The sequence below is a fragment of the Prionailurus viverrinus genome, chromosome C1, assembly GCF_022837055.1.
Source record: "Prionailurus viverrinus isolate Anna chromosome C1, UM_Priviv_1.0, whole genome shotgun sequence".
Taxonomy (NCBI): domain Eukaryota; kingdom Metazoa; phylum Chordata; class Mammalia; order Carnivora; family Felidae; genus Prionailurus; species Prionailurus viverrinus.
This window is the reverse complement of record NC_062568.1, coordinates 131,672,920-131,697,585: the sequence shown is the minus strand read 5'-3', so window position 1 is coordinate 131,697,585 and position 24,666 is coordinate 131,672,920. Positions and strand designations below refer to the sequence as shown.

General features: G+C 37.4%; 1 protein-coding gene across 1 annotated transcript in view; it reads right to left on the bottom strand.

Moving 5' to 3' along the window:
* Window positions 1-953: 953 nt before the first annotated feature.
* The window catches only part of DPYD (dihydropyrimidine dehydrogenase), an 864,530-nt gene continuing 840,817 nt past the window's right edge, over window positions 954-24,666 (bottom strand). Inside the window, exons 22-23 of the mRNA XM_047871841.1 lie at window positions 4,938-5,078; window positions 954-2,412 (exon numbers count right to left, since the gene is read on the bottom strand). Of these exons, the coding sequence (XP_047727797.1) occupies window positions 2,239-2,412; window positions 4,938-5,078 (315 nt within the window). The 3' untranslated portion in view covers window positions 954-2,238. The remainder of the gene's footprint in view (window positions 2,413-4,937; window positions 5,079-24,666) is intronic.

The following is a 24,666-nucleotide window of genomic DNA, read 5'->3' as shown; positions in this document are numbered from 1 at the left end:
CTGGATGGGACGACGTGACTTTCATCCTTCCTCTGCTCTGGAGTCTCTCTGCAATTGTCTACATGTCTTATAAACAGTCTATATAAACTACACATCTTATAAACAGCATGGATAAGACATACTTCTTGGTGTACAGTAGAAAAGGGACAGAACAGAAATGTGAATGGGGAACATACCGGTGTAAAATCATACATCGCCATGGCCTAGCTCAAAGGCCTGGTCATGTGCAGTTCCCCAAAGCAGTTCAAGAAAAGAGCTATAGTGCCACGTTCATTCTTTCTCAGAGGAGGAGGCGAAAGTCATAAACTACTTTTTTCTTTAATCTCTAGTAAGGGAATTTCTGCTTGGCAGTCAGTGTCTTGAAGAGGACTCAGGCATATATGCATGGAATGGACTTTCATAAAACTCCCAGAGCAAAAAGCTCTCATCAGATTGAGGTGGGGGTAATACATTATGATGGCATCCACATAGCCCCAGTAAATTTATTTCCTGGACAAGTCGAACCCTTCACTAAGCTGTGACCAAGTCCAAAAGGTAAGATGCCCCCACCATGACAGGACCATAAAAGGGAGTCCATTGATATAAGTCTTTAATATTTCACATCCAACTAAGGGATACTATTAAGTGACACTGATTTTTGTTACAGTGAAGATGGTAGGTTGCCATTTCTCATTTATCTCTGCCCATGAACCACTGCAAGAACCCTGACCTGTGCCCAGTGAAAGATGCCTTTTGGCAGAGTGGAATTAAATTCAGTAGGAAAACCTGGATCAAGAGGACTGGAAATAAAACACTTAAATAACTGTACTGTCATTACCCTCATTAGCTTTGAACTAGCATTATATACACACTTGGATGGAATTCACTGTAGGATTAATCAAAAACTTCACCTCAAAATCTAAATAGTTGACATGATGTTGTACTTGCAAATGAGGCAGCAAAAGACCATGTTGTTTAAGATGCTTTATGATATTTTATTTGATATTACTCAATCATGCGGATTTTGCGGTAAATGTGCATTTCTAAAAGTGCATAATCAAACATTTATTTTTCTAGGTCTTACATTTTTCATAGAAATATACCACAGATTGTTACTTAAAGATATGTTACTTATGGATTCGTATTGAAATATACCACAAAAAAGAGATAAATGAATTTATATGATGCTATTTGTTGATTATGAAAATAGAGAAATACAAAAATACTGGCAATAACAGAAAATATATATTTCTTTTTATTTGATTACCTTTTAAAAAATTAAACACTAAAATAGAGAGTAGTCAAATAGGCTTTTCCCACTTAATATATATTACCAATACTATATTTTTCACTCTTGAATAATGAAGCACATGGCCCACTGCTGTATAATTTGGTCTTTGTTCAAACATTAATTGCTATAATCATGAAGGCTACTATTAGAAGCAGACAGAGCAGATCTGTGCACAGCAAAAGAGTAGCTTTAACCAGAATTCCATCCTAATATCTTGTTTTGTTAGGAACATAGTTTAAATATTTAAAGAAGAATATCATGTTGATTCATTGGTAGAGTTTGAACACCCACCTCAGGCTTGAATGGTGACTAGCAGAGTGATACGAATGATTACTAAATACTATCACTTTGAGGTTCTAGCCCCCCACAAAGAAGCTATTTTTAACAAAGGGGACTTAAAATTTAAGTTTTGCAAATCCTCTTTGGCTTTCTTCTCCTGCCACGGTAAATAATCATTTGACTTTCTTCATTCGTGCTTTATGGAGCTAATTACATTTGCTTAGAAACAGGGTTAAAATTAAATGTAATTTTTAATTATAAAATGTTTCCTTGGAAACATTTTCTTGTAAGTTAAATGGTACTTTGTTCTAAAATACTTAATTTCACTTACAATTAGAAATCAAAGACAGAGCACAGCACCAGGCTATTTGGAAATACTGCATTAATTGCCACAAAAAAGTTACTGTTTTTCAAAATGGACAACTGATGGTGAATGTCCAATTAACTGCTATGCAGTTATTTAGCAAGTATTCTCACAGGAGAATTATTCTATTTTATGACCATTAATTGCATGGCCACTGGCAGTAGACATTTTTCAAAATTTGGAAATTTATTTATTCACTCAGAAATTTTTTTTTGAAATTATGTATTTGTTTCAATTTAGAAAGAGCTGAACATAATGATCACAGTTAAAAAGATCAGCATACTAGGTGACCTCAAAGTTCCCAGCAACTGTTTCACAAATCACCTTAACACACCAGATTATTCACAGCTAAGGGCAAGCCTCTCTTTGGTTCATAAGGTGTTGTCCTGGAAACCATTTTGATGCAGTCGATAATAGGGCAGACGCTGAGACACAGGGTACAGCCCGTACAGGAGTCAGTAATGGTGGGCAGGTGGGTTTCAGGATCAAACTGTATAGCCTGCAAATGGAAATAAAGAGTATTGCTGTCACTGACCAAAAAGGTCAAGAACGCCCCCCTTTTGGCATCAACGTTTTTCTCCACCACAGTAGAGCGGAGCTTGGAGACAACGACGCCCAGCACTGCGTGCAACTATAGCAACAGTTGAGGTGCCAGAGGGAAAACAACAACAACAACAACAACAACAACAATGGCACAATAGAAAAGAAATCCTTTTAAATTAGAAATACATTGTTTAAACTTCCTTGGAGACATTTTTCTTGTGTTGCGTGAGGGAACTATTTCATACCAGTAAGTCTCTAGTTTCCTTTGTTCTGAGCAGAGCTCGGGTCCTTCCAGTCCTATCAGGATGGGGTGTCTGCTACCTGAGGACGGTGGGGTGCTTTCTCTCCTCATGCTCCTTGCTCTCGACAGGGAAAAAGGGTCACTGTCAGATGGAGCAAGGAATGTATTTGCTTGGATTTCAAATTATGCATGTAGTTTTTAGAAGAAAATAGGAGTTAAAAAAACAAGTTAGCTTAAGAGCCAGTTTTGAGGTTTGAGGATTTCCAAGTAAACAATTCCTTGATTCTGACTTTTGTCCTGTTTCATATAAAACGTGTTATCATCCAATTCAAAATAACTTTTTTTTGTTAAAAAAAAATTTCCTTCCCCCAATTGAAGCTACTTGTAACTATAATTGTTTCCTCTTTTATGCACATAAAAGACAAATGGTTCCATTAGAGTAAATTATGTCAGACTGCTTAATATAAAAAAAAAAGGCTGATCTTTAAGGAAACAACCATATTATAACTGAAGAAGTGACAAACCATAAGAAACTTTGTTCACATAAATTGTTGTCATTTTTAAAAATAAAACAACATCTTGGATGACTGTGTGAATGAGTAAAAACTATTTCTCTTCCTTATGTACCCTTTTATAAATAGAAACTCAAGAAGCAATTGAAAATAAAATAATGCTTATCTTAAAAATTTCATACTTAAAAATTTGCAGACATAAAATTTTATAATCAGTTGAAGACTTTTTCTGTTTTTTTTTAAATCTTCTTGAGACAGAGGAGTCAAAGGAGTACTTAAAAAACTTTTTAAAGCAAAATTGTGATTTTTTTTCTCATTAATAAGGGTTTTGGGGGGGGGGGTTGGTTTTATTTTTGACATTGTACCAAGGCTAGAATTTTATGGTAGGAGTCATAACTTCTTTTCTTTTTAAATTTTTTTAAAGTTCATTTATTTTTTTGAGAGAGAGAGACAGAGAGAGAGAGAGACAGAGAGAGCATGAACAGGGGAGGGGCAGAGAGAGAGGGAGAGAGAGAGAATTCCAAGCAGGCTCTGCACTATCAGCATTGAGCCCAACTCGGGGCTCAAACCTACTAACCGTGAAATAGTGACCTGAGCTGAAATCAAGAGTCGGACACTTACCTAAGCCACCCACGTGCCCCTGTAACTTCTAAGAATGGACATACTAGAGAACTGCTATGATTTTGGTGACAGGACTTATTAACTCATCTCTGATTGGTTAATTAGAGGAAAGCCAAGATGAAAGTCAGTGTGATAGGATTAGCATTTCCAAAATAACTGTTAGAGACACCTTTCAGCTATATTAAAAAAAGTGATATGTTGAGTAAAAATTTGGCATAGAGCTAATGTCAAATTAAAGAGGAAGGTTTTTTAGAAATTTCAATATGTCTGTTATATCTCTTAATTAGGTGGTCAGAAGAATATGCACAATCCCACCACGAGCAACATGGGATCTTCCTCCAGGCTGAGTTTACTAAAGTTCAATTTTTAAAAATAGTCCATTTTATCTATCTTCAAAATTCCATTAATCATCTTTAAATGTATTATTTTACTTTACTTCTTCATAGCTTGAAAAGCGTAATGAAAACAATATTATTCTGTAGTTGTGAGACTGAAGACAGCTGAATCCCTACTTTTCCTGTGTCACCCCCTGGCAGCTTCTCAGATGAAGGGTGAGGAACTGGGATGAATCCATGGCTACTGCATGTGATAAGAATACAACTTGCTGGCTTCTGCAGCCACAAAGGAATTCCCAGTCCCAACACCTGGCCTGATGGGAAAGTGCTTTTTCTTTGTTACGGTAGTAGAAGCCCAGTCAATACTGGACAGAAGAGAATTCTCTTTTGGTAGAAAGAATCAAGTCCTTTCAGGGTGATGGCAATAAATGGTAATTCCTTTCCCTTCCCTCTGTATTAAAGCACAATGCTTCCTAATGTGCATGACTGTGTGGATTTCTCTTTGGGTTGGATTTTTCCATCCAGTTTTATGGGTAATAAAATATTTTTAAAAAACACTGTACATTGAATGGTGGCACAGTTAGTATAAGTTATGGTGTTCCTTTGAAAAAAATTACTATGCCCAGAGGGCGAGGGGACAGACATACCACTGCTGAGCAACAGTATTGGGCACGTCTGGTCTGAATTGCACACCTAGCAACAGAAGATGCTTTCCGCTAGAAAACCAGAAGAAACATGCCTCACAGCATCCTAATTACAGTAGAATTCTTACCTGGTAGCCAGAGTCATTACAGGTCATGTAGCATTTGCCACAGTTGATACACATTTCTTCATCGATCATGGCCACAACTTGCTCGAGGTGGCTCAGTTCCCCAAACGTTCCAAGGTACTGCAGTGCTTTTCCAATTACATCCTAAAACATAGGCACTGAATTACTTACAGTGTTCATTGTAAAACATTGCCATGTAATAATTACTATCAGTCCAGAGTTCTCTGTTGTTGGTTTTTTTTAATGTTTATTTTATTTTCGAGAGAGACAGAACACGAGCGGGGGAGAGGCAGAGAGAGAGGGAGACACAGAATCTGAAGCAGGCTCCAGGCTCCTCTGAGCTGTCAGCACAGAGCCCGATGCAGGGCTTGAACTCACAAACCGTGAGATCATGACCTGAGCCAAGATCAGATGCTTAACCAACTGAGCCACCAGATGCCCCAGTTTTTTTTTTTAATATATAATGTTGCATTATGTAACTTAGGAGGCTTTCAGTAGTATAGTTCTTGTAGTTAATGCTTTTCATAATGGTAGCTTAAAAATTTTTGTCTTCTGAAAGATAGGCAAAATCTGTGTGTGTGCGTGCGTGTGTGTGTGTGTGTGTGTGTGTGTGTGTATCCAGCTTAGAAACACAAGACCTAATTGGCTGCTTTCCATAGGATTTCTACCAGATGATGTAAAACAGTGTTTCTGCGGACAGAAGAAATGACACCCTTTTCAGCGGTTGTAGCTTACCTTTTCCCAATTTTGAACTTCGAAGGATGCAGAAATAATAAAAAGCGCAAAAGGGTAACACACTTAAACTAGAAAACTTTAGATTGCTAGGAATGAGGGGAATAAAAATGTGAATGCTATGCATTTGTATCACTGCATTTGGATTCCAGATTTTCATTTAGAAAAGTGCTTTGATAGCATACCCACCTGTCATGTCTTAAAGAGTATATTTCATTATTTAAAAATTCTAATTTATGTTAATTAATTAGATTCATCTAATAGCTAAATAAGATGCTGCTCTTTTACTTTTAAAGAACTAGGATTTTCTTCATTCACTGCTGATGATTTTTCATGTGGTTACACATTGCTTTGTTCTTCATATTAATTGGAAGTGTGCTTAATACGTGAAGCACAGAAGATGTTTCATCAACAATAAGAAATACTTTCTTTCATAAAACAAAAACAGAAGGATGTAACAATGTTTGTCAAATTAGTATGCTGTTAACATTTTCTGCTTTTGTCTTTAACTTTTTACCAAGAGGATATTTTGTTCGAATTCAAGGTCCACATTCAAGGAGGTCTGACTCTTAAAGCAATCTTCCTATATTCTCTTTGGCATTTTATTTTCTGTTCTTCTCTTTATGACCCTGGTTACCCTCGTTTTACTTTTTTCTCCATTTCCAGCTCTAAATGACAATATGCTCATGACTTGGAGTTTTCAAACTGAAACAAGGTTTACATTATAATATGTACTTCATTTGTTCATCTCTCTAGTAGGAGTAAGGTGATAGAAAATTTACAAGGCTCTTCACTATTTTCTTTTCAATGTGTTGAAGATATAATTTCAACTGTACTGCAGTCTGTCTGTAGGTGGGCACTTGATGTCCAAATCAATATCTCTATTCAGAATCACTCTCACAAACTCAAGATCTACATTTGTCAGCTTCACGACAGGCATTGTTACTAGAAATTGGTAACACAGATTCTCCACTCGCTAAACTTATCATCAACACTGCAAAACTGGGTCTTCCTTCTGACATCCTTCATTTAAAAAAAACAATTTTTTTAATGTTTATTTTTGACAGAGAAAGAGAGACAGAGCATGAGTGGGGGAGGGGCAGAGAGAGAGGGAGACACAGAATCTGAAGCAGGTTCCAGGCTCTGAGCTGTCAGCACAGAGCCCGACGTGGCGCTCGAACTCACAAACCGTGAGATCATGACCTGGGCCAAAGTCGGACCCTCAACCAACTGAGCCATACAGGCGCCCCGTGACTTCCTTCATTTTGTCAACAGTGGTAGGATTTTTCCAATCACGGAGGCTTGAAATTTGAGAGTGCGATCTACTCCAATTTCTCCTTCCTCCAGCATCTCATCTGTGGTCAAGTCTTGTGAGTTCTGGATCTGCAATATCTTTTGAATCTTCTTTCCAAGTCGGCTACAATCTGGAACCATTGCTCATTAGTTTCCTGTTACCTCTAATTCAGTTAAGAGCCTATGTGATGAGTCTCATGCTCATAGTCTTCTGTTGCCATTCCACCCTATGCAATGTTGTCATCTTAATCCAGGCTGTACAGCGTGGACTCAATTTCTCACTACCTTACTCAAAAATCTGTTACATTAAATACAGTCTCACATCTAAGTCTGGCATTTAAGGCTTTCTAACAATGTCTTTTTTGGTCTTATTTATCAGTTCCAAATACCACGTGTTTCAGCTACACTGAACACACCTGTCAATGGACTCCTCTGGAACCTAAATTTATGTTGAGGGTATCTGTCTAGGATACCCTTCCTTCTCATCTCCACTTTGAAAACTCCTACCCATCCTTCAAAGACATCTGACATGCCACTACTTCATGAAGATTTCCTCAATCCTTCTTTTGCCTTTCCCAACCAAATTGAAGATGTAATCTCTTTGTCTCTTCCTCTTTTTCCTTAATCTCCTCCTTTCCCCCTGACCTCTCTTTCTCCCCTCCCCATCTTTATATTCCCCTTAGTGACCTATAGCATTTTATCTATTATACGGGACCAATGATAGCAGACAACTTTTGAGTTCTTTCTATGTATCAGACCAATGCCACGATTTTAAAGCACTGTCTCATTTAAACCTCAACACATTTTATATGTGATGCAGTGAATCATATTTAAGGTACAAAATTAAGTAAATAATGAAGCAGGGATTCAGACCAGTGCTGCATGACTTCAAATTCTATGGTCATAAGCACTGCTATGCTGACTCATCCGCTATTTCTCTATTTAGCAAATTCTACTTCATGTTGTAGATAGTTTCTATATTTGGCTTCCTGTATGCAGTCTCTTAGCAGGCTTTAATTCATCTTTGTGTCTCCTGTGGCATATCTTGCTCCTGCAGATCACTGAAACATAATGGGTACTCAAATATCTGTTGAAATAAATATAGCTTTCATTTATTTATGTGCTAAGTATACAGTGTAATATTAGGCACATAGTTAGTTGTATGGGTTAATAGATACTTGTTGATTTACTAAACATTTTTATTAGCATGAGAATCAAAAATAGATTTGAGCACTTATTTTAAAAAAGTATTTTTTAAATGTCTATTTATTTTTGTGAGAGAGACACAGTGAAAGTGGAGGAGGGGGACAGAGAGAGGGAGACACAGAATCAGAAGCAGGCTCCAGGCTCTGATCTGTTAGCACAGAGCCCAATGCGGGGCTCGAACCCACCAACCGTGAGATCATGACCTGAGCCAAAGTTGGACACTTAAGCTACTGAGCCACCCAGGTGCCCCTGAGCACTTCTTTAAATGCAAAATAATCATAGTCAAAGTATCTGGACATGTTTAATATTTTCTAATAATGTTTTAAGGTAGTAAGTACATAAGGTCACTCGTCAGCTATAAAGCTATTTACATGTGATAGAAAATAATTTTTTCAATCTAGGAAATAAATCAGTCAAAAATTTCTTTGTTTCATTGAATCAGATCACAGCTTGACTGAAATCGTCAAAAAATATTCAAACAATGATTAAACAGGAAATTCCCTAGACAGTCATCAAAACCTTGAAGGCTTATTCAAAAGAATGTATATTTTAAAAGATTTTATTTTAAGAGGCAAGTTCACATTCTGTGTATAGTAAATATACCTTCTTCTCTACATTGGAGATTTGCTGTTGTGATTTATTAAAACCTTATGCTTAATGTAAAACTAAATAAAATAAGGTCCTTGGAGCCTCTAAATTTTATCAGCACATGGTGTTATGTAGTCTTCATAGTTCTTAAGACACTGTATATAGTTTTTTAATCTGGAAGAGGTTAGAACAATGATAACTATTATAAATTATTTTGGAAAGAATAGCAAAGAAAATGAATTACCATACCATGTGCCTGAAAATGTGGACATTGTTTAAAACCCAAAGCTTCCATTTAGTACTGCCAGCTTATGAGTATCTTTGAATACACATCTGGGATTTGGAGTTCACTGAAAGACACATATAATCAGTAAAGGACATATGGCTGTTCTACTCCTCCCTGGACACACACCTACATTCATTATTCCAAGCAGGGTATGCATATACAAAGGTCAAGCAATCTGCTATAGCCATCCCTGATTAGTGGAAATGTTTATGTGTGAATGTGCATGAGGAGAAAGTGATGCCAAATTCTTTAAAGTATAGATGACACATTTGATTTAAATGAAGTGTTCCCAAAATTAACATTGTGAAGGATTATAGAATTCCAGAATCACGTCTTTGTCAGTTAATTATTTCTTTGGGATAATCAAAAGTATTTTTAAAAACTGGATCAGTCTGGGGGTACCTGGGTGGCTCAGTCGGTTAGGAGTTTGACTCTTGATTTCCCCGAGTCGGGCTCCGCATTGACAGTGCGGAGACTGCTTGGGATTCCCTCTCACCCTCTCTCTCTGCCTGCCCCTCTCCTACTCACATACTCTCTCAAAATAAATAAATAAACATTTTAAAAAGCCTAAAACAGTCAATATTTCTCTTTGATATAAATTTTTGGACCAAAGGGTGAGGAACTAGAGGCCTCCAATCCTATCCTTGCTGTATCATACTCAATTTATTATGCTTGGCATAAATCTGTTAGTTTTCCCCTAGTTTTTATTGGTGATTGAAGTACTTTCAAGTTGTGATTGTTATCTGGCATGTTAACTGTTTTTCCTAGCTTTAAGTCTTCTACACATCTGATTAACGTACTTTCTCCAAACCTGTCAAGAGTGCCATTCAAAGGCCAGGACCAGGACAACAGTGCTGTGGACAATCCTATGGCTTCAGTCTGAAAGGGATCCAATATTTACATTATTTGGGTGTAGCTGTTTAATCATCTTATCCTCATTTGTACCATAACCAATGTCACAGTTTCTTATCTTTTACTCCAAGTTCATACTACTTGCCTAATAAAGCTATCAAAATAGGAAATGAGATAGTATGGTACATTCTCAATGAATTTATGCTGATTCTTAATAACTTCTTTCTTTACTAACTCTCTCAAGTTGAAAGTTTAATGATCTTTGGAGACTTTCACTGGAGTCAGACCTCCAGCATTCTTGTCTACTTCTACCCTTTCCCTGCCACATCCACCTTTTCCTTTTCTAAAGAACCTGAGGCAACATTTATTTTTCAGCAGTGTGATACAGCAATATCATACAAAGATACTTTCAAACATAGAGCATGCAATTTATTTTTGATACCCTCTGAGCTGGGAAGCAGGGAGGGGGTCTGTACAGTGAGAAAAGGAAATCTTGAGTTTATATTCAGCAGAACTCTGATAACTGAGGGCTTAGCATGAATATGCTGAGATGGGAGGTCAGAGACAGAGCATAGGCTTGGAAATAAAGTTGTAGATTGGCGGGGAAGGTGAGTGAAAAAAGTAATAGAGAGATGAGACAGAAGCAAGCGAGAATCCGGGAACTGAAATGGGGCAAAGAAGGAGTGGGAGGGGCTTGTGAGTGGGAGAGACAGATGAGTGAGGCTTGGGTGTAACCATGGTTGGCTTAGTACAGAAGGGTACTCTAATCACTGTATTCTTTTTATGTAGGTAGCTCAGGCTTTAAAGTAGCAAGTTCATGCCAGACATTTTGGGTTTAAATTCCATGAAGCTAATGTGATGTGCTTTTACTATATCCTTTCCTATCTTGGGCTTCACCTCTCAAATATATTTTCCCTACCTTTTCAGTTCTAAGAGCATTCTCTATGGGGATGCTAGAAAGATAATAGGAATTGAGCACTTCTCACTAATTGTAAGTTAACAGTATACCATCTGCTCTAAGTAGTGGGTGTATTTTCTTTTCCTTTCTTAAAAACTTTTAATAGACCAAATACATTTTCTTTCTTCCTAATACTTTTTTTGAAATTCAGATAATTTGAGGCTTTGGTACTTCTGAAACATCCTTAATCCTTGATGCCACTGTTTTATGATCATCATTGGTAACGTGATCTTTATTTTCTCATACGACCATTCGCTATTGAATTATCTAAATGCTTGACTCTTTTCTTACTCATTGGGAAACTGAGTGATTATGTCGTCAACTTTCTATTTGACAGCTTCTCATTCTTCTTGATCCATCCTCAAGTTAGAGTCACCGACTGTGGGATTGTTTTCTATTGTTTCGTCTGAGCTTCCTGAAATGGGATGTACTAAAGGTGGGGCATACATGTATGTCCAAGCTGAGTTCCTCTCTGTGGCCTAATGAACTCTAGGATGATATGGGATGGTTACTTTCCTTCAAGACTCTTTTAGCTGCCACTTTCCCCAAACGGATTTTTATAAGAAGCCAGAAATAAGCCAATGCAGCAAGACCCCTCATGGCTTCTCTCTCTTCTGTGGGATTAAATTTCCAACAAGGCAATTCAATAATTTTTCAGATGTTTTGCCTTTAGTGGAGTGGGATTTTCATCTGAAGTCTGTAAAGGCTTACATCGCTCCTCTATCTTGCCTGTCCATATTAACCATCTGGTTATGAGGTCTCTGATGTAGTCCCAGGATAACATTTCTGTTTTTCTTTCATTTCACTCTCCTGCAGCTGCTTCCTCCATGCCTCACTTTCAGGTTTGTGGATTTCAATGCATGTGTATATCTTTTTGACATACACTGCTCCTCCCCCAGCCTTCAATTAGACCTATTTATTCCAAACACGATATACCTTTCCATAGTCATATTCCACTCAGGAAGCACATTGCAAAACATCCCCATAAGATGTAAGAGATGATATTTACCAAATAAGGTCCATTTCTTTTAAAGTTCAGTTCAATAATTTTCCACCGGCTATTTGTTGGTATAGAGACAACCGAGAAGGTTAATGTTACCCCATCCCATTTTTATGGTATCCTCTGACAATTGCTGGGATAGTCCTCCACTATTTCTCTTCCTACGCCATCTCTTTTATGCTCTGTAGTATCTAATACAGTCTTACGGTTTTATCTGAGTACTTTTCTCCTTTCTCTCACAATTCAATTGAAATAATAAACCACTCGATCAGGCTGACTGGTCTCCTGCCAACACTGTCTTGCCAGTCTTATGAGATGCAGTCCATCTCTTACTAGAAGCAGCAGGAAGAAGAGATGAAAACATCGCTAGTGCCCCTAAACCATTCATTTTCCTACCCAGAAATTCAAAGACGTTAGAGATACATTCCTGGCTTCATAAGGAGAATGAGAATTCATTCTCATATATATCAACAGAAGTGGGAAGCATTCGGGGGACTTTATAAGTCTTGGCAGACTCTCAAATCTCTGTTATATGCTGCCTGGGAATAAAGCACGTTTCTCATTTAGCTGGGCCAAATGTGCACACTGTCGCTTCGGTTCTCGGTGAGGAGACAAAACTGTCTCCTATTCGGTTTCCTTTCTCTGGCACAAGTGAACCTGTGGAACGTGTCAGGAGCTTCTTCGGAAAGTCCTGGTTCACCTTTTAGAAGGAGACCTTTGTACCTGCTGCAGGAGGCCAGCTCTTTTTCTTACTTTATCTCCGGTTCTTCTCCTTCAATCTTCCAGCACTATTTCTGACTACCCTCTTCTTCAGAATCCTTTCATTTCTGTTTCTTTCATAAAATTGGCAGCTCTATAATGTGGTGATATATATATATATATATATATATATATATATATGTATATATGGTAAATGCTGTGTCATTATGAAATTGGAAATCGAAATGTGGGGTTGCTAAAAAGGAAATCAACTGGATGTCAGGCATGTCGACCTTAGGGCCTCAGACCACTCCCTGGTATAGGACTGAGGGCCTTTGAGGCTATTTTTAGCTTCTGAGGGGGGCAAGGAGAAGCTGGATAGCATGTTGCTAGCGAACACTTTGGGTTCTCAAGAACCCCGTAGTCACAGGGTAACACTGGGAATAACCAACTGATGCTCTAGCTGACATTGTCAGCAGCTTAATCAGTACATCCCTTTGCCCTTTTATATCATGCTAAGACTGATCAAGAAAACTGGATTATTTTACTCAGTATTGCCTCTCAGTTTGGTCCCTTCTATGAATTCCTACTGAAAAAAAGAATGGGTTTACCAGTCAGACCCTACTACCTGGTTGATTCAGGGATTGTGTATTGGATTTAAGGTCCCATGGCTGTATTTTATTCCCAACATGTATAGATACTATACTTTTCAAATGCACTGATTTGCTTGAAATACCGCCTTCCTTCTTCTTTTTTTTTTTTTTTCTTTTGTGAGAGACACAGAAGACAGTGTTTAAGGGCCAGGTTCTAGAGCCAGACTTCAGAATCACATCTTGGTTTTGATGTCTTCCTAGCTGTTTAACCTTGCGCAAGTTATTTAACCTGCTTATCAGTTACTTCATCAGTAAAATGGGAAAAACAGGGAACCTGATAGGGTTACTGTGAGAATTAAATGAGTCAATTCTCAAGCATGTAGAACCGTGCCTGAAACCTCATAAGTACTCAATAAATATTAGCTTTTATTATTAATTCTCTGCTTAATTAACACTAATTTATTAAACTCCATGTTAAATATCACCATCTCTGTGAAGCTTTCCACAATTACCCGAGGCAGAACTAATCCCTTTCACTCCTCTGTGTTCCCAGAGCATTTTGTACATATTTGATTGAACTGTAAATAATTTTTAACATGTGTCTTTTTCCCTTGCTAGACTATGAGCTCCATAAGGATAGATGTCTTTCTTTTTAAAATTCATGTTGTATTCCTAGTTTCTAGCACAATTCCTGGATTGCAATGAGTGCATAGCAAATACATGTTAGTGCTACATCTCCACCGAGATTGGGGAAATCCCTGTGCCTTGGACCGTGCTTTTTACAGCTTTGGATATAGACTCGGCCCACAGCACACTGCTGGTCACATAGCAAATACTCAATAAATACTTACTGATGGACTGATATTGAAACCGCCTACCTCTGAGGCAACAGACCATTAAATCTTATCTGAGGCATTTGAAGGAAAAAAGAACAAAAGATGAGATCTATTGAGCATGGCTTGCTTAGAAATAATATTGTCACACTCATAACCAGGGAAGATGGGGTAGATTAGAAACTTGAATGCATGACTGAAAAACTTGTTCAGACAACAGGGGCTTAGTTAACTTTGTGGGGCACTGGGGCTCTTTCTGTAGCAGATGGGGAATAATATACTATGCTAGCTGAGAGGATAAACAAAGCAGTGTCATGGAGTTTAAACTATTGAACAGAGGAATCTATAAAGAGGCCAGCAGACAGGAGGGAAGAAACAAGCTAAAATAAACAGATGGGTGGACAGAGAAAACATTAAGCATGATAACAGATAGCCCAGTCCCTCCAGGAAAAAGGGAAGAAGGAAAAAATGGCATGTCAAGAACAGAAGAAGCACCTTAGGGAAAATGTAAGAGCAATGAAAGCAACAGAGGGAAGTATACAGCGTGCCTGGGTATGTGTGGTAGTATAAAACAATAAAAACACAAGAAGCAATGTCTGATTCACATTCACAGAGATGGCTCTTAAAGGGAACGTGGATGTTAATTTCAGTGAGGACTGAATAAGCACACAGCTACACCATCCAGATGGGGTCTGAAATAATGGGCAAAGGGGTGGGGGACTCATAAGAAAATAACAATAACCATGGCCCCTTACATTTGAATAGAACTATGCTTTGTACAATACTTTCACACACATCATTTCATTTGAAACAAGGGAGTTGAGGCCTTCTGACACTATCTCGTATTTGTTCTCCCTCCTGCCAATCTCTCGCCTGAGTTGTTACAATGGCCTTCTAACCAGTCTCCCTGCTTCTGCCCTTGCCCGTCTAGGATCTTGTATCAACATCACAGCTAAAAGGATCCTTTGAAAAATTACGTCAGATCATGTCTTTCTTCCTTTTAAAAAGCCTCCATGGTTTCCTGCCAAAGGCTTTCCTATTTTAGGGTCTTTGCACTTTCTGTTCCTTCCGAATGGGATGTACTCTCCAAAGATATCTATCCATGTCGTCGTTCATCCTTTCACTCTTTAAAGTGTTTACTCAAATGCCATTTAATCAGGCAGGCCTCTCCCGACCAACCTCTCCAGCAATTCCTATTCTCTTAATCCTGATATATTTTCTTCACAGCACTGTGACCATCTGACACAGCACGCATTCACTTGTTTGTCTGTTTCTCCTTAGTAAAATGTAAGAGCCATGAGAGCTGGGCTGTTGTTTTGTTCACTACTGAATTTCTAGTGATTGCATCAGTGCCAGTACATGGTGGCATTAATGATGTACGTTAATAATTGTTGGCTGAAGGACAGAATGAACGTATGGGTGAATATATAATTTTTGCAAACCAGAGGTTGGAATCTCAGTGATTATGTGTGAAAGATAAAATGAAACAATACAAGGTCCTGTTGCCAAGATGAGCAGTGCTTTCAGACCTGTGGACACTTCCACATTCTTAAGACTTCATCTTTGGTTCCCACGCCTCCATACCATCATTAGCTTCTGGTTATTTTCCCGTTTCTTTTCTGCTCAGCTGTTCTCTTCTGCTTCCCCAGAGCTTACTTCTCTCTCATAAGGTATTAAGTTTAGTAATATTTACAAAAATATATGTGAAGTTTCTATCTTGGTATAGCACACAGTAGGTATCAATATGTCAGTTCTTTTTCCTTTGTATCTTCCAGCACAGGTCCCTAAATTGCTTGAATTCATTACTTTCAATATGCTCAAATCTAAGTTTTCATCCCACATCAAAAAAGCCCATTAAATCTAAAACACTAAGAATAAATCTCTGATTCATTATCTTTTCTTTATCTCAGTGACTGGGACCATAAAAAACCCTAATCATCTTGGTCCACTTATTCTTAACTCCTTACTAGCCCTTATCCTTTAATATATGAGAAGCACTAAGTTTTTTTAAGTTTAAAAAAAATGTTTATTTATTTATTTTTGAGAGAGGTGGGGAGGGGCAGAGAGAGAGGGAGAGAGCACCCCAAGCTCCATGCTGTCAGTGCAGAGCCTGATGCAGGGCTCGATCTCACAAACCCTGAAATTATGACCTGAGCTGTAATTAAGATTTGGACAATTAACTACTGAGCCACCTAGGCACCCCAAGTCACTATGTTTTAAAAGGAGAATTAACATGACTTCATCATTTTTGTCTCTTCCTCTGTTTCTATAACCATGGCCATTCACCAAATTCAGGACCACATTATGGATCTCCTGAAATATCCTTTTCCCTTTACCCTTCTAATCCATACCCAGCTTATAGGGGTCCTTAACTGCCAGTTCCTCAGAGAGACTTCCTCTGCTCCTTCAGTCTAAATAAGGTCTTCCTATGAAAAATACTCCATACATTCTGTATTTTTTTCTACAGTTTGTATCACAAATATGATTTTATATTATTAGTGGGATTCTTTGCTTACTATCTGTTTGTATGCTTCATGAGGACAGAGGCTGGGTCTGCTTTATGTATGGTACTATGGGTGCCCAATTCTTAGCATGTTGCTTGTCTCATGGTAGGTGTGCAATAAAGATTTCCTGGAAAATATATGGGCTTCTTCTAAACTTCCAACTTGACTGGCCTGAGCCTTATGTATTCTTACTTTCATTCTTGAGTTAATTTTATTGAACAAAATGGGAATGGAGAGTCACCTTAATCTATTATCTCCTTCAACCTGTCCATTCCTAACATAATAACTAATCGTAGGTAATACTTATTTAGGATGTATTTGATGCAGGCTAAAAGCAATTCACACATTACCTAATGTATAGCCCCATGAAACACACTCTTATTTTCTCTTGTCTCACAGATTAGCTAACTGAGGCAAATTCATGCAGCTATGAAATGGTAGTGCCACAATTTGAACCCAGGCAGTGTGACAGAATAGTTCCATGCTTGGAAATTCAGAATACTCTTCTTCCATAAATGTACTCTATTAAAATCTTATGAACTTTGCTATGTATTTCAATGAAAGAGAATAGGTTAAGACTTGACATGGTCACTTTAAACATGGCTATAGGGGTGCCTGGGTGGCTCAGTCAGTTGAACATCTGACTTCCGCTCAGGTCATGATCTCGCAGTCTGTGAGTCTGAGCCCTGCGTCTGGCTCTGTGCTGACAGCTCAGAGCCTGGAGCCTGCTTCAGATTCTGTGTCTCTCTTTCTCTCTGCCCCATCCCCGCTCATGCTGTGTCTCTCTCTGTCAAAAATAAATAAACATTAAAAAAAAAATTTAAAAAACATGGCTACATACTAAAATAATACTGGTGAGCCTAAATTCAGTATCATTAAATGCACATAGCATGTAGTAGGCAGAAAATCATGACATGTCCTTTCTCTAATGCAAGATAACTTAATGTATTGTCTGAACTCCATCCCCAACCTTCTTGCCAAAGATCTAGCTTCCATAACCCCTCCCTTTCTGGTAGCCTTAGCTGTTCTCTCATAGCATATAAACTCATGCAAGCCTCGATTATCCTAACATATAAACAAACCAACCTTTCCCTTTACCCTATTTTCCCTTCTTATCACTTTTCTTCTGATCTTTCTCAAGTTCAGAAGAGTATTCCATACACCTTGTTCGTACTTTCTCAACCTTTCTTAATTCCTCCATTTACCACCTCCTGGGCTCTACTTTTCAACACTCCACTGAAGCTGCTCAGGCCAAGACAAGCTAAAATATGAAGGGTGTGAAGATTATGCTAAGTTTATCTTAAGGTGTGGGAATCTTAAGTGAGGAGTAAAAAAAAAATCAGATTTGCATTTTTAAAAGAATACTCCGTAATAGCTGGGGGTGCATTAGGTAAGAATGACAAAAGAAGGTGGGAGACCAGTTAGTAAAATATTTCAAAATTCCAGTGAAGAATGTATAAGAACGGTATTATGGTGTCTTCAGTAGGAAATAACAGAAAAGGAGGGAGACATGAGAGATTAAAATGATCGACATTGATAAGTGTCCCATGATCCCATTCACTAATGCGATGATTAATAGGATAGAACCTAGGCTGATTTTTACAAAAGTTGAGTGGCTCTCAATGCTGTTCATTGAGACATAGGACTCAGGAAGAAGAGCAGTTTGGAAGGAATGATAATCAGTTTAGTTTTAAGTGTGATGGCCCCTGTGCTCCTTGTGTAGACTGTCTAGGTGGAGGTATCCAGAGACAGTGGGCAGCACAAGTCTGAAGCATAGAAAAGAGAATGTGATGGAGAATAGTTGAGTCAATATATAGGAAAATTCTAGATTGACGACAAAGGGAGATGATACAGAAATTAGTAAACAGAGAGATAGACATCATTATCAGCAAATTTTGAGGTAGGTAACTTGAATGTAAAGCAATTTATGATACATTTTGTCACTGAGTCATAATTTGGGAGATGTAAGGGGCCACTTAAAAAATTTGTTTACCTTTATTTATTCTTGAGAGAGAGACAGAGTGTGAGCAGGGGAGGAGCAGAGAGAGAGGGAGACACAGAATCCGAAGCAGGCTCCAGGCTCTGAGCTCTCAGCACAGAGCCCAATGCGGGGCTTGAACCCACAAACCGTGAAATCATGACCTGAGCTGAAGTCAGATGCTCAACCGACTGAGCCACCCATGTGCCCCTGTAAGGAGCCACTTTAAAATGCAGATATGGAGATCATGGGATGATTGTCTATTTGGGAAAAAAATAAAGTTTTAACCATAGTTGATAATTCAAGGCAACAAAAATTTTAATTATTCAAATGCAAATATTAAATTTATAAAAGAACTAGATGGGGTGAGTATTTATGATATTATGGTACGAAAAGCTAAACCAGTGAAGCAAACTGTAAAAGACTCTTAACGATAGAGAACAGAGGGTTGATGGAGGGAGGTGGGTGGGGGATGGATTAAATGGGTGATGGGTATTAAGGAGGGCACTTGTGATGAGCACTGGGTGTTATACATAAGTGATGAATAACTAAGTTCTACACCTTCAATGAATAAAAACTTGAAAAGAAAAAAGGGAAAAAAGCTACACTGAGCAAATAAAGAGAAAAATCACAAAATAAGCTTTTGCCAGATATAATTTCATAAAGTTAAAGCTGCTGTATGTATATATAAAAACACTATAATACAAATTAGGAGACAAATGGCAATATATAAAAAGTTTATAAAAAATCTGTAAGACAAAGATAATTACTCTGGTAGAAAATTGGTCAAAAATGAGTAGTAAGTTCACAAAAGAAGACATGGCCCAAAAATATATAAAAACATGCTGATCTCACTACTACTTAGACATTCAAAATTAAAGAAAAAATGAAGCACTTTTTGACTATTATGTTGGCTAAAATTAAAAATAAATTCATTGTTGATGGGTGTCTAAAAAATGAGCCCTCTTATATTTTTTGGTGGAATGTAAATTTGCACACTCTTCCCAGAGAGCAAGTTGGCAATATGTATCAAAAGCCCTAAAATTTCACCTGTAATTTCTCTGGAGAAAACAATAAGACATCTTCACAAAGATTTTTATACAATGATAATTATAATAGCATTATTTCTATGAAATTCTGGAAACAACCTAAAGGTTCAGCAATAAGTTATTTTTTTCTCTAGTTTTTATTTAAATTTAACATTAACAGTGTAAAATTAACAGTGCAATATTAGTTTCAGGTGTAAATTTTAGTGATTAAACACTTCCATACACCACCAGGTACTCATCAAAACAAGTGCTCTCCTTACTCCCCATCACCTATTTCACCCACCCCCCCTGCCTGGCTCCCCTCTGGTAACCCATCAGTTTGTTCTCTATAGTTAAAAGTCTGTTTCTTGGTTTGCCTCTCTTTTTTCCCCTCCTATGATCATTTGTTTTGTTTCTTAAATTCCACATATGAGTGAAATTATATGGTATTTGTCTTTTTCTGACTGCCTTATTTCAATTAGTAGGATACTCTCTAGCTCCATCCACGTTGTTGCAAATGTCAAGACTTCATTTTTTTTATGTGTGTGTATGTGTAAACATACACATACACATACACACACACACACACACACACACACACACGCACACACGGTAAATACCTAGTAGCATAATTGCTGGATTATAGGGTAGTTCTATTTTTAACTTTTGGAGGAAACCCTATACTGTTTTCCTGAGTGGCTGCACCAGTTTGTATTTCCACCAACAGTGTAAGCAGGTCCCCCTTTCTCTACATCCTTGCCAACACCTGTTGTTTCCTGTGTTGTTAATTTTAGCCATTCTGACGGGTGTGAAGTGATACTTCATTGTAGTTTTGACTTGTATTTCCTTGATGATGAGTGATGTTGAGCATATTTTCATGTGTCTTTTGGCCATCTTTGGGTCTTCTGTGGAAAAATGTCTATTCATGTCTTCTGCCCCTTTTTTAACTGGGTTATTCGTTTTTTGGGTGTTGAGTTTGGTAAGTTCTTTATAGATTTTGGATACTAACTCTTTATCAGATATGTCCTTTCCAAATATCTTCTCCCATTCCAGAGGTTGCCTTTTAGTTTTGTTAATGGTTTCCTTTGCTGTGTAGAAGCTTTATATATCGAAGACGTCCCAATAGTTTGTTTTTGCTTTTGTTTCCCTTGCCTACGGATACATATCTAGTAAGAAGCTGCTATGGCCCATGTCAAAGAAGTTACTGCCTATGTTCTCTTCCAGGATTTTGATGGTTTCACATTTAGGTCTCTAATTCATTTTGAATGTATTTTTTGGGGTATGGTGAAAGAAAGTGTGCAGTTTCATTCTTTTGCACATTGCTGTTCAGTTTTCCCCACACCAATTGTTGAAGAGACGGTCTCTTTTTCCATTGGATACTCTTTCCTGCTTTGTTAAATATTAATTGACCATATAGTTGTAGGTCCACTTCTGGGTTTCCTATTCTGTTTTATTGTTCTATGTGTCTGTCTTTGTGCCAGCACCATACTGTCTTGATAACTACAGCTTTGTAATATAGCTTGAAGTCTGGAATCATGATGCCTCCAGCTTTGCTTTTCTTTTTCAAGATTGCTTTGGCTATTTGGGGTCTTCTGTGATTCCATACAAATTAGGATTGTTTGCTCTAGCTCTGAGAAAAATTCTGGTGGTATTTTGATAGGGATTACATTAAATGTGTAGATTGCTTTGGGTAATACAGACATTTTAATAATATTTGTTCTTTCAATCCATGGCCATGGAATGTTTTTCCATTTCTTTGTGTCATCTCAATTTCTTTCATCGGTGTTTTAGAGTTTTCATAGTAAAGATCTTTCACCTCTTTGGTTAGGTTTATTCTTAGGGATCTATAGTTTTTGGTGCAATTGAAAATGGGATTTATTCCTTGATTTCTCTTTCTGCTGCTTCATTATTGGTGTATAGAATTGCAACAGATTTCTGTACACTGATTTAATATCCTGTGACTTTACCGAATTTGTGTATCAGTTCTTGTAATTTTTTGTGGAATCTTTTGGGTTTTCTATATAGATTATCATGTCATCTGCAAATAGTGAAGGTTTGACTTCTTCCTTGATGATTTGGATGGCTTTTATGTCTTTTTGTTGTCTGATTGCTGAGGTGAGGACTTCTGGTACTCTGTTAAATAACAGTGGTGAGAGTGAACATCGCTGTCTTGTTCCTGACTATAGAGGAAAAGCTCTCAGTTTTATCCCCCACTGAGGATATTAGCTGTGGGTTTCTCATATATGCCCTTTATTATGTTGAGATATTTTCACTTTAACCCTACTATGTTGAAGGTTTTTATCATGAATGTTTTACTTTGTCAAATGCTTTTTGAATCTATTGAAAGAATCATATGGCTCCTATCCTTTATTAATGTGGTATATCACGTTGATTCATTTGTGAATATTGGACCAGCCTTGCAGCCTAGGAATAAATCCCACTTGATCATGGTAAATGATTCTTTTAATGTACTGTTGGATTCAATTTGCTAGTATTTTATTGAGAATATTTGCATCCATGTTCATAAGGGATATTGGCCTATAGTTCTCTTTTTTTAGTGGAGTCTTTATCTGGTTTTCATGAGGGTGATGCTGGCCTCATAGAATGAATTTGCAAGCTTTCCTTCCATTTCTATTTTTTGGAGTAGTTTGAGAAGAATAGGTATTAACTATTCTTTAATTCACCTGTGAAGCCATCTGGACCTAGACTTTTGTTTGTTGGGAGATATTTGGTTACTGATTCAATTTCTTTGCTGGTTATTGATGTATTCAAGTTTTCTATTTATTCATATTTTAGTTTTGGTAGTTTTTATGATTTTAGAAATGTATCCATTTCTTCCAGGCTATCCAATTTGTTGGCATAGTTTTTCATAATATTCTGTTATAAGTGTTTGTATTTCTGGGGTATTGTTTGTTATCTCTCCTCTCTCATTTGTGATTTTATTTATTTTGGTCCTTTCTCTTTTCTTTTTGATAAGCCTGGCTTAGGCGGTTTGTCACTTTCAAAGAACCAGCTCCTGGTTTCATTGATATGTTCTATTGTTTTTTTTTTACTTTCTGTATAATTTATTTGTTCTAATATTTATTATTTCTCTCCTTGTCATGGATTTAAGCTTCATTTGTTGTTCTATTTCTACCTCTTTTAGGTGTAAGGTTAGGTTGTTTATTTGAGATTTTTCTTGCCTCTTGATGCATTGCTTGAATATTGCTATATACTTACTTCCCTCTTAGGACCACTTTTGCTGCATCCCAATGGTTTTGGATTATCATGTTTTCATTTTTATTTGTTTCCATGTATTTTTTAATTTCTTCTTTGATTTCCTGGTTGACCCATTCATTGTTTACTAGGATGTCATTTAACCTCTGTGTATTTGAAGGCTTTCCAATTTTTTTCTTGTGGTTTTTTCATAGTGTTGTGCTCAGAAAATATGTATGGTATGATTTCAATCTTTTTGTACTTGTTGAGGTCTGATTTGTGACCTAGTACGTGATATATCCTGGAGAATGTCCCATGTATGCTTGAAAAGAATGTGCATTCTGCTGCTTTAGGAGGAAATGTTCTGAATATAGCTGTTTGGTCCATCTGGTCCAGTGTGTCATTCAAAGCCATGGTTTCCTTGTTGATTTTCTGCTTAGATGATATGTTCATTGATGTTACTTAGGTGTTAAAATCCTCTACTATTATTGTATTATTATCAATGAGTTCCTTTATATTTGCTATTAATTGGTTTATATATTTGGGTACTCTTAAGTTGGGAGCACAAATATTTACAATTGTTAGATTTTCTTGTTGGGTAGTTCCCTTCTTCATCTGTTGTTACAATCATTGGTTTAAAATCTAGTTTGTCTGAAAGAAGTATTGCGACTCTGACTTTCTTTTGACATCCATTTGCAAGATAAATGTTTCTCCATCCCCTCGCTTTCAATCTGCTGGTGTCTTTAGGTGTAAAATGAGTCTCTGAAGGCAGCAGACACCCTATCTATTCTGACACCCTATGTCTTTTGATTGGAGTGTTTAGTCCATTAGTACATTCAGAGTGATTACTGATAGATATGTATTAAGTGCCATTTTATTACCTGTTTTTGTCATTGTTTCTGGAGACTTCCTCTGCTCCTTTCTTGTCTTTGCACTTTTGGTTTCTCCTTTGCACTCAAAGAGTCCCCTTTAATATTTCTTGCAGGGCTGGTTTAGTGGTCACAAGCTCCTTTAGTTTTTGTTTGTCAGGGAAACTCTCTCTCCTATTCTGAATGATAACCTTACTAGATAGAGTATTCTTGGCTGCAGATTTGTCTCATTCAACATGTTGAATATATCATGCAACTCCCTTCTGGCCTGCCAAGTTTCTATGGAGAGATCTGCTTTTAACCTTATTTGCCTTCCCTTGTAAGTTAGGGACTTCTTTTGTCTTGCTTCCTCAGGATTCTTTCTTTATTACTATATTTTGCAAATTTAATTACAATATGTCTTGGTGTTTCCTGCTTTTGTTGCTTTTGATGATAGTTCTCTGTGCCTCTTGGATCTGGAAGTCTGTTTCCTTCATCAGGTTAGGGAAGTCTGCAGCTATTATTTCCTCAAATACATTTTCTGCCCCCTTTTCTCTCTCTTCTTCTGGGACTCCTATGACATGAATGTTACTATGTTTCATGGAGTCATTGAGTTCCCCATATTTGGTCTTGTGTTCCATAGTTCTTCTTTCTCTCTTTTGTTCAGCTTCGTTATATTTCATTATTTTATCTCCCATGTCACTTATTTGTTCCTCTGCTTCTTCTATTCTTGTGTTCATTGCATTGAGTCTATTTTGAATTTCAGTTATTGCATTTTTCATTTCTAATTGTTTTTTAACTCTTTTATCTGTGTGGTAAGGGCCTTCCTGATGTCTTCTTCTATTCTTTGCTCAAGCCCAGTGAGTATCTTTATGATTGTTTCTTTAAATTCTCCATCAGGCATATATATCTATTTTGATTAGATCCCTTGCCATGACCTTTTGTTGTTCTTTCTTTTGGGATGAGTTCCTCCACCTTGGCATTTTGTCTAAGTCTCTGCCTTCTCTGTGTTAGAAAAGCCTGCTATGTTTCCTGCTTCTGAGAGTAATGGCTTTATGAAGAAGAGGTCATGAAGTGTCCAGGGCCTGGTGCTTCAACAAGTGTCTTGTGTGTGCTCTGTTGTTGTATTTTGGCTGTTC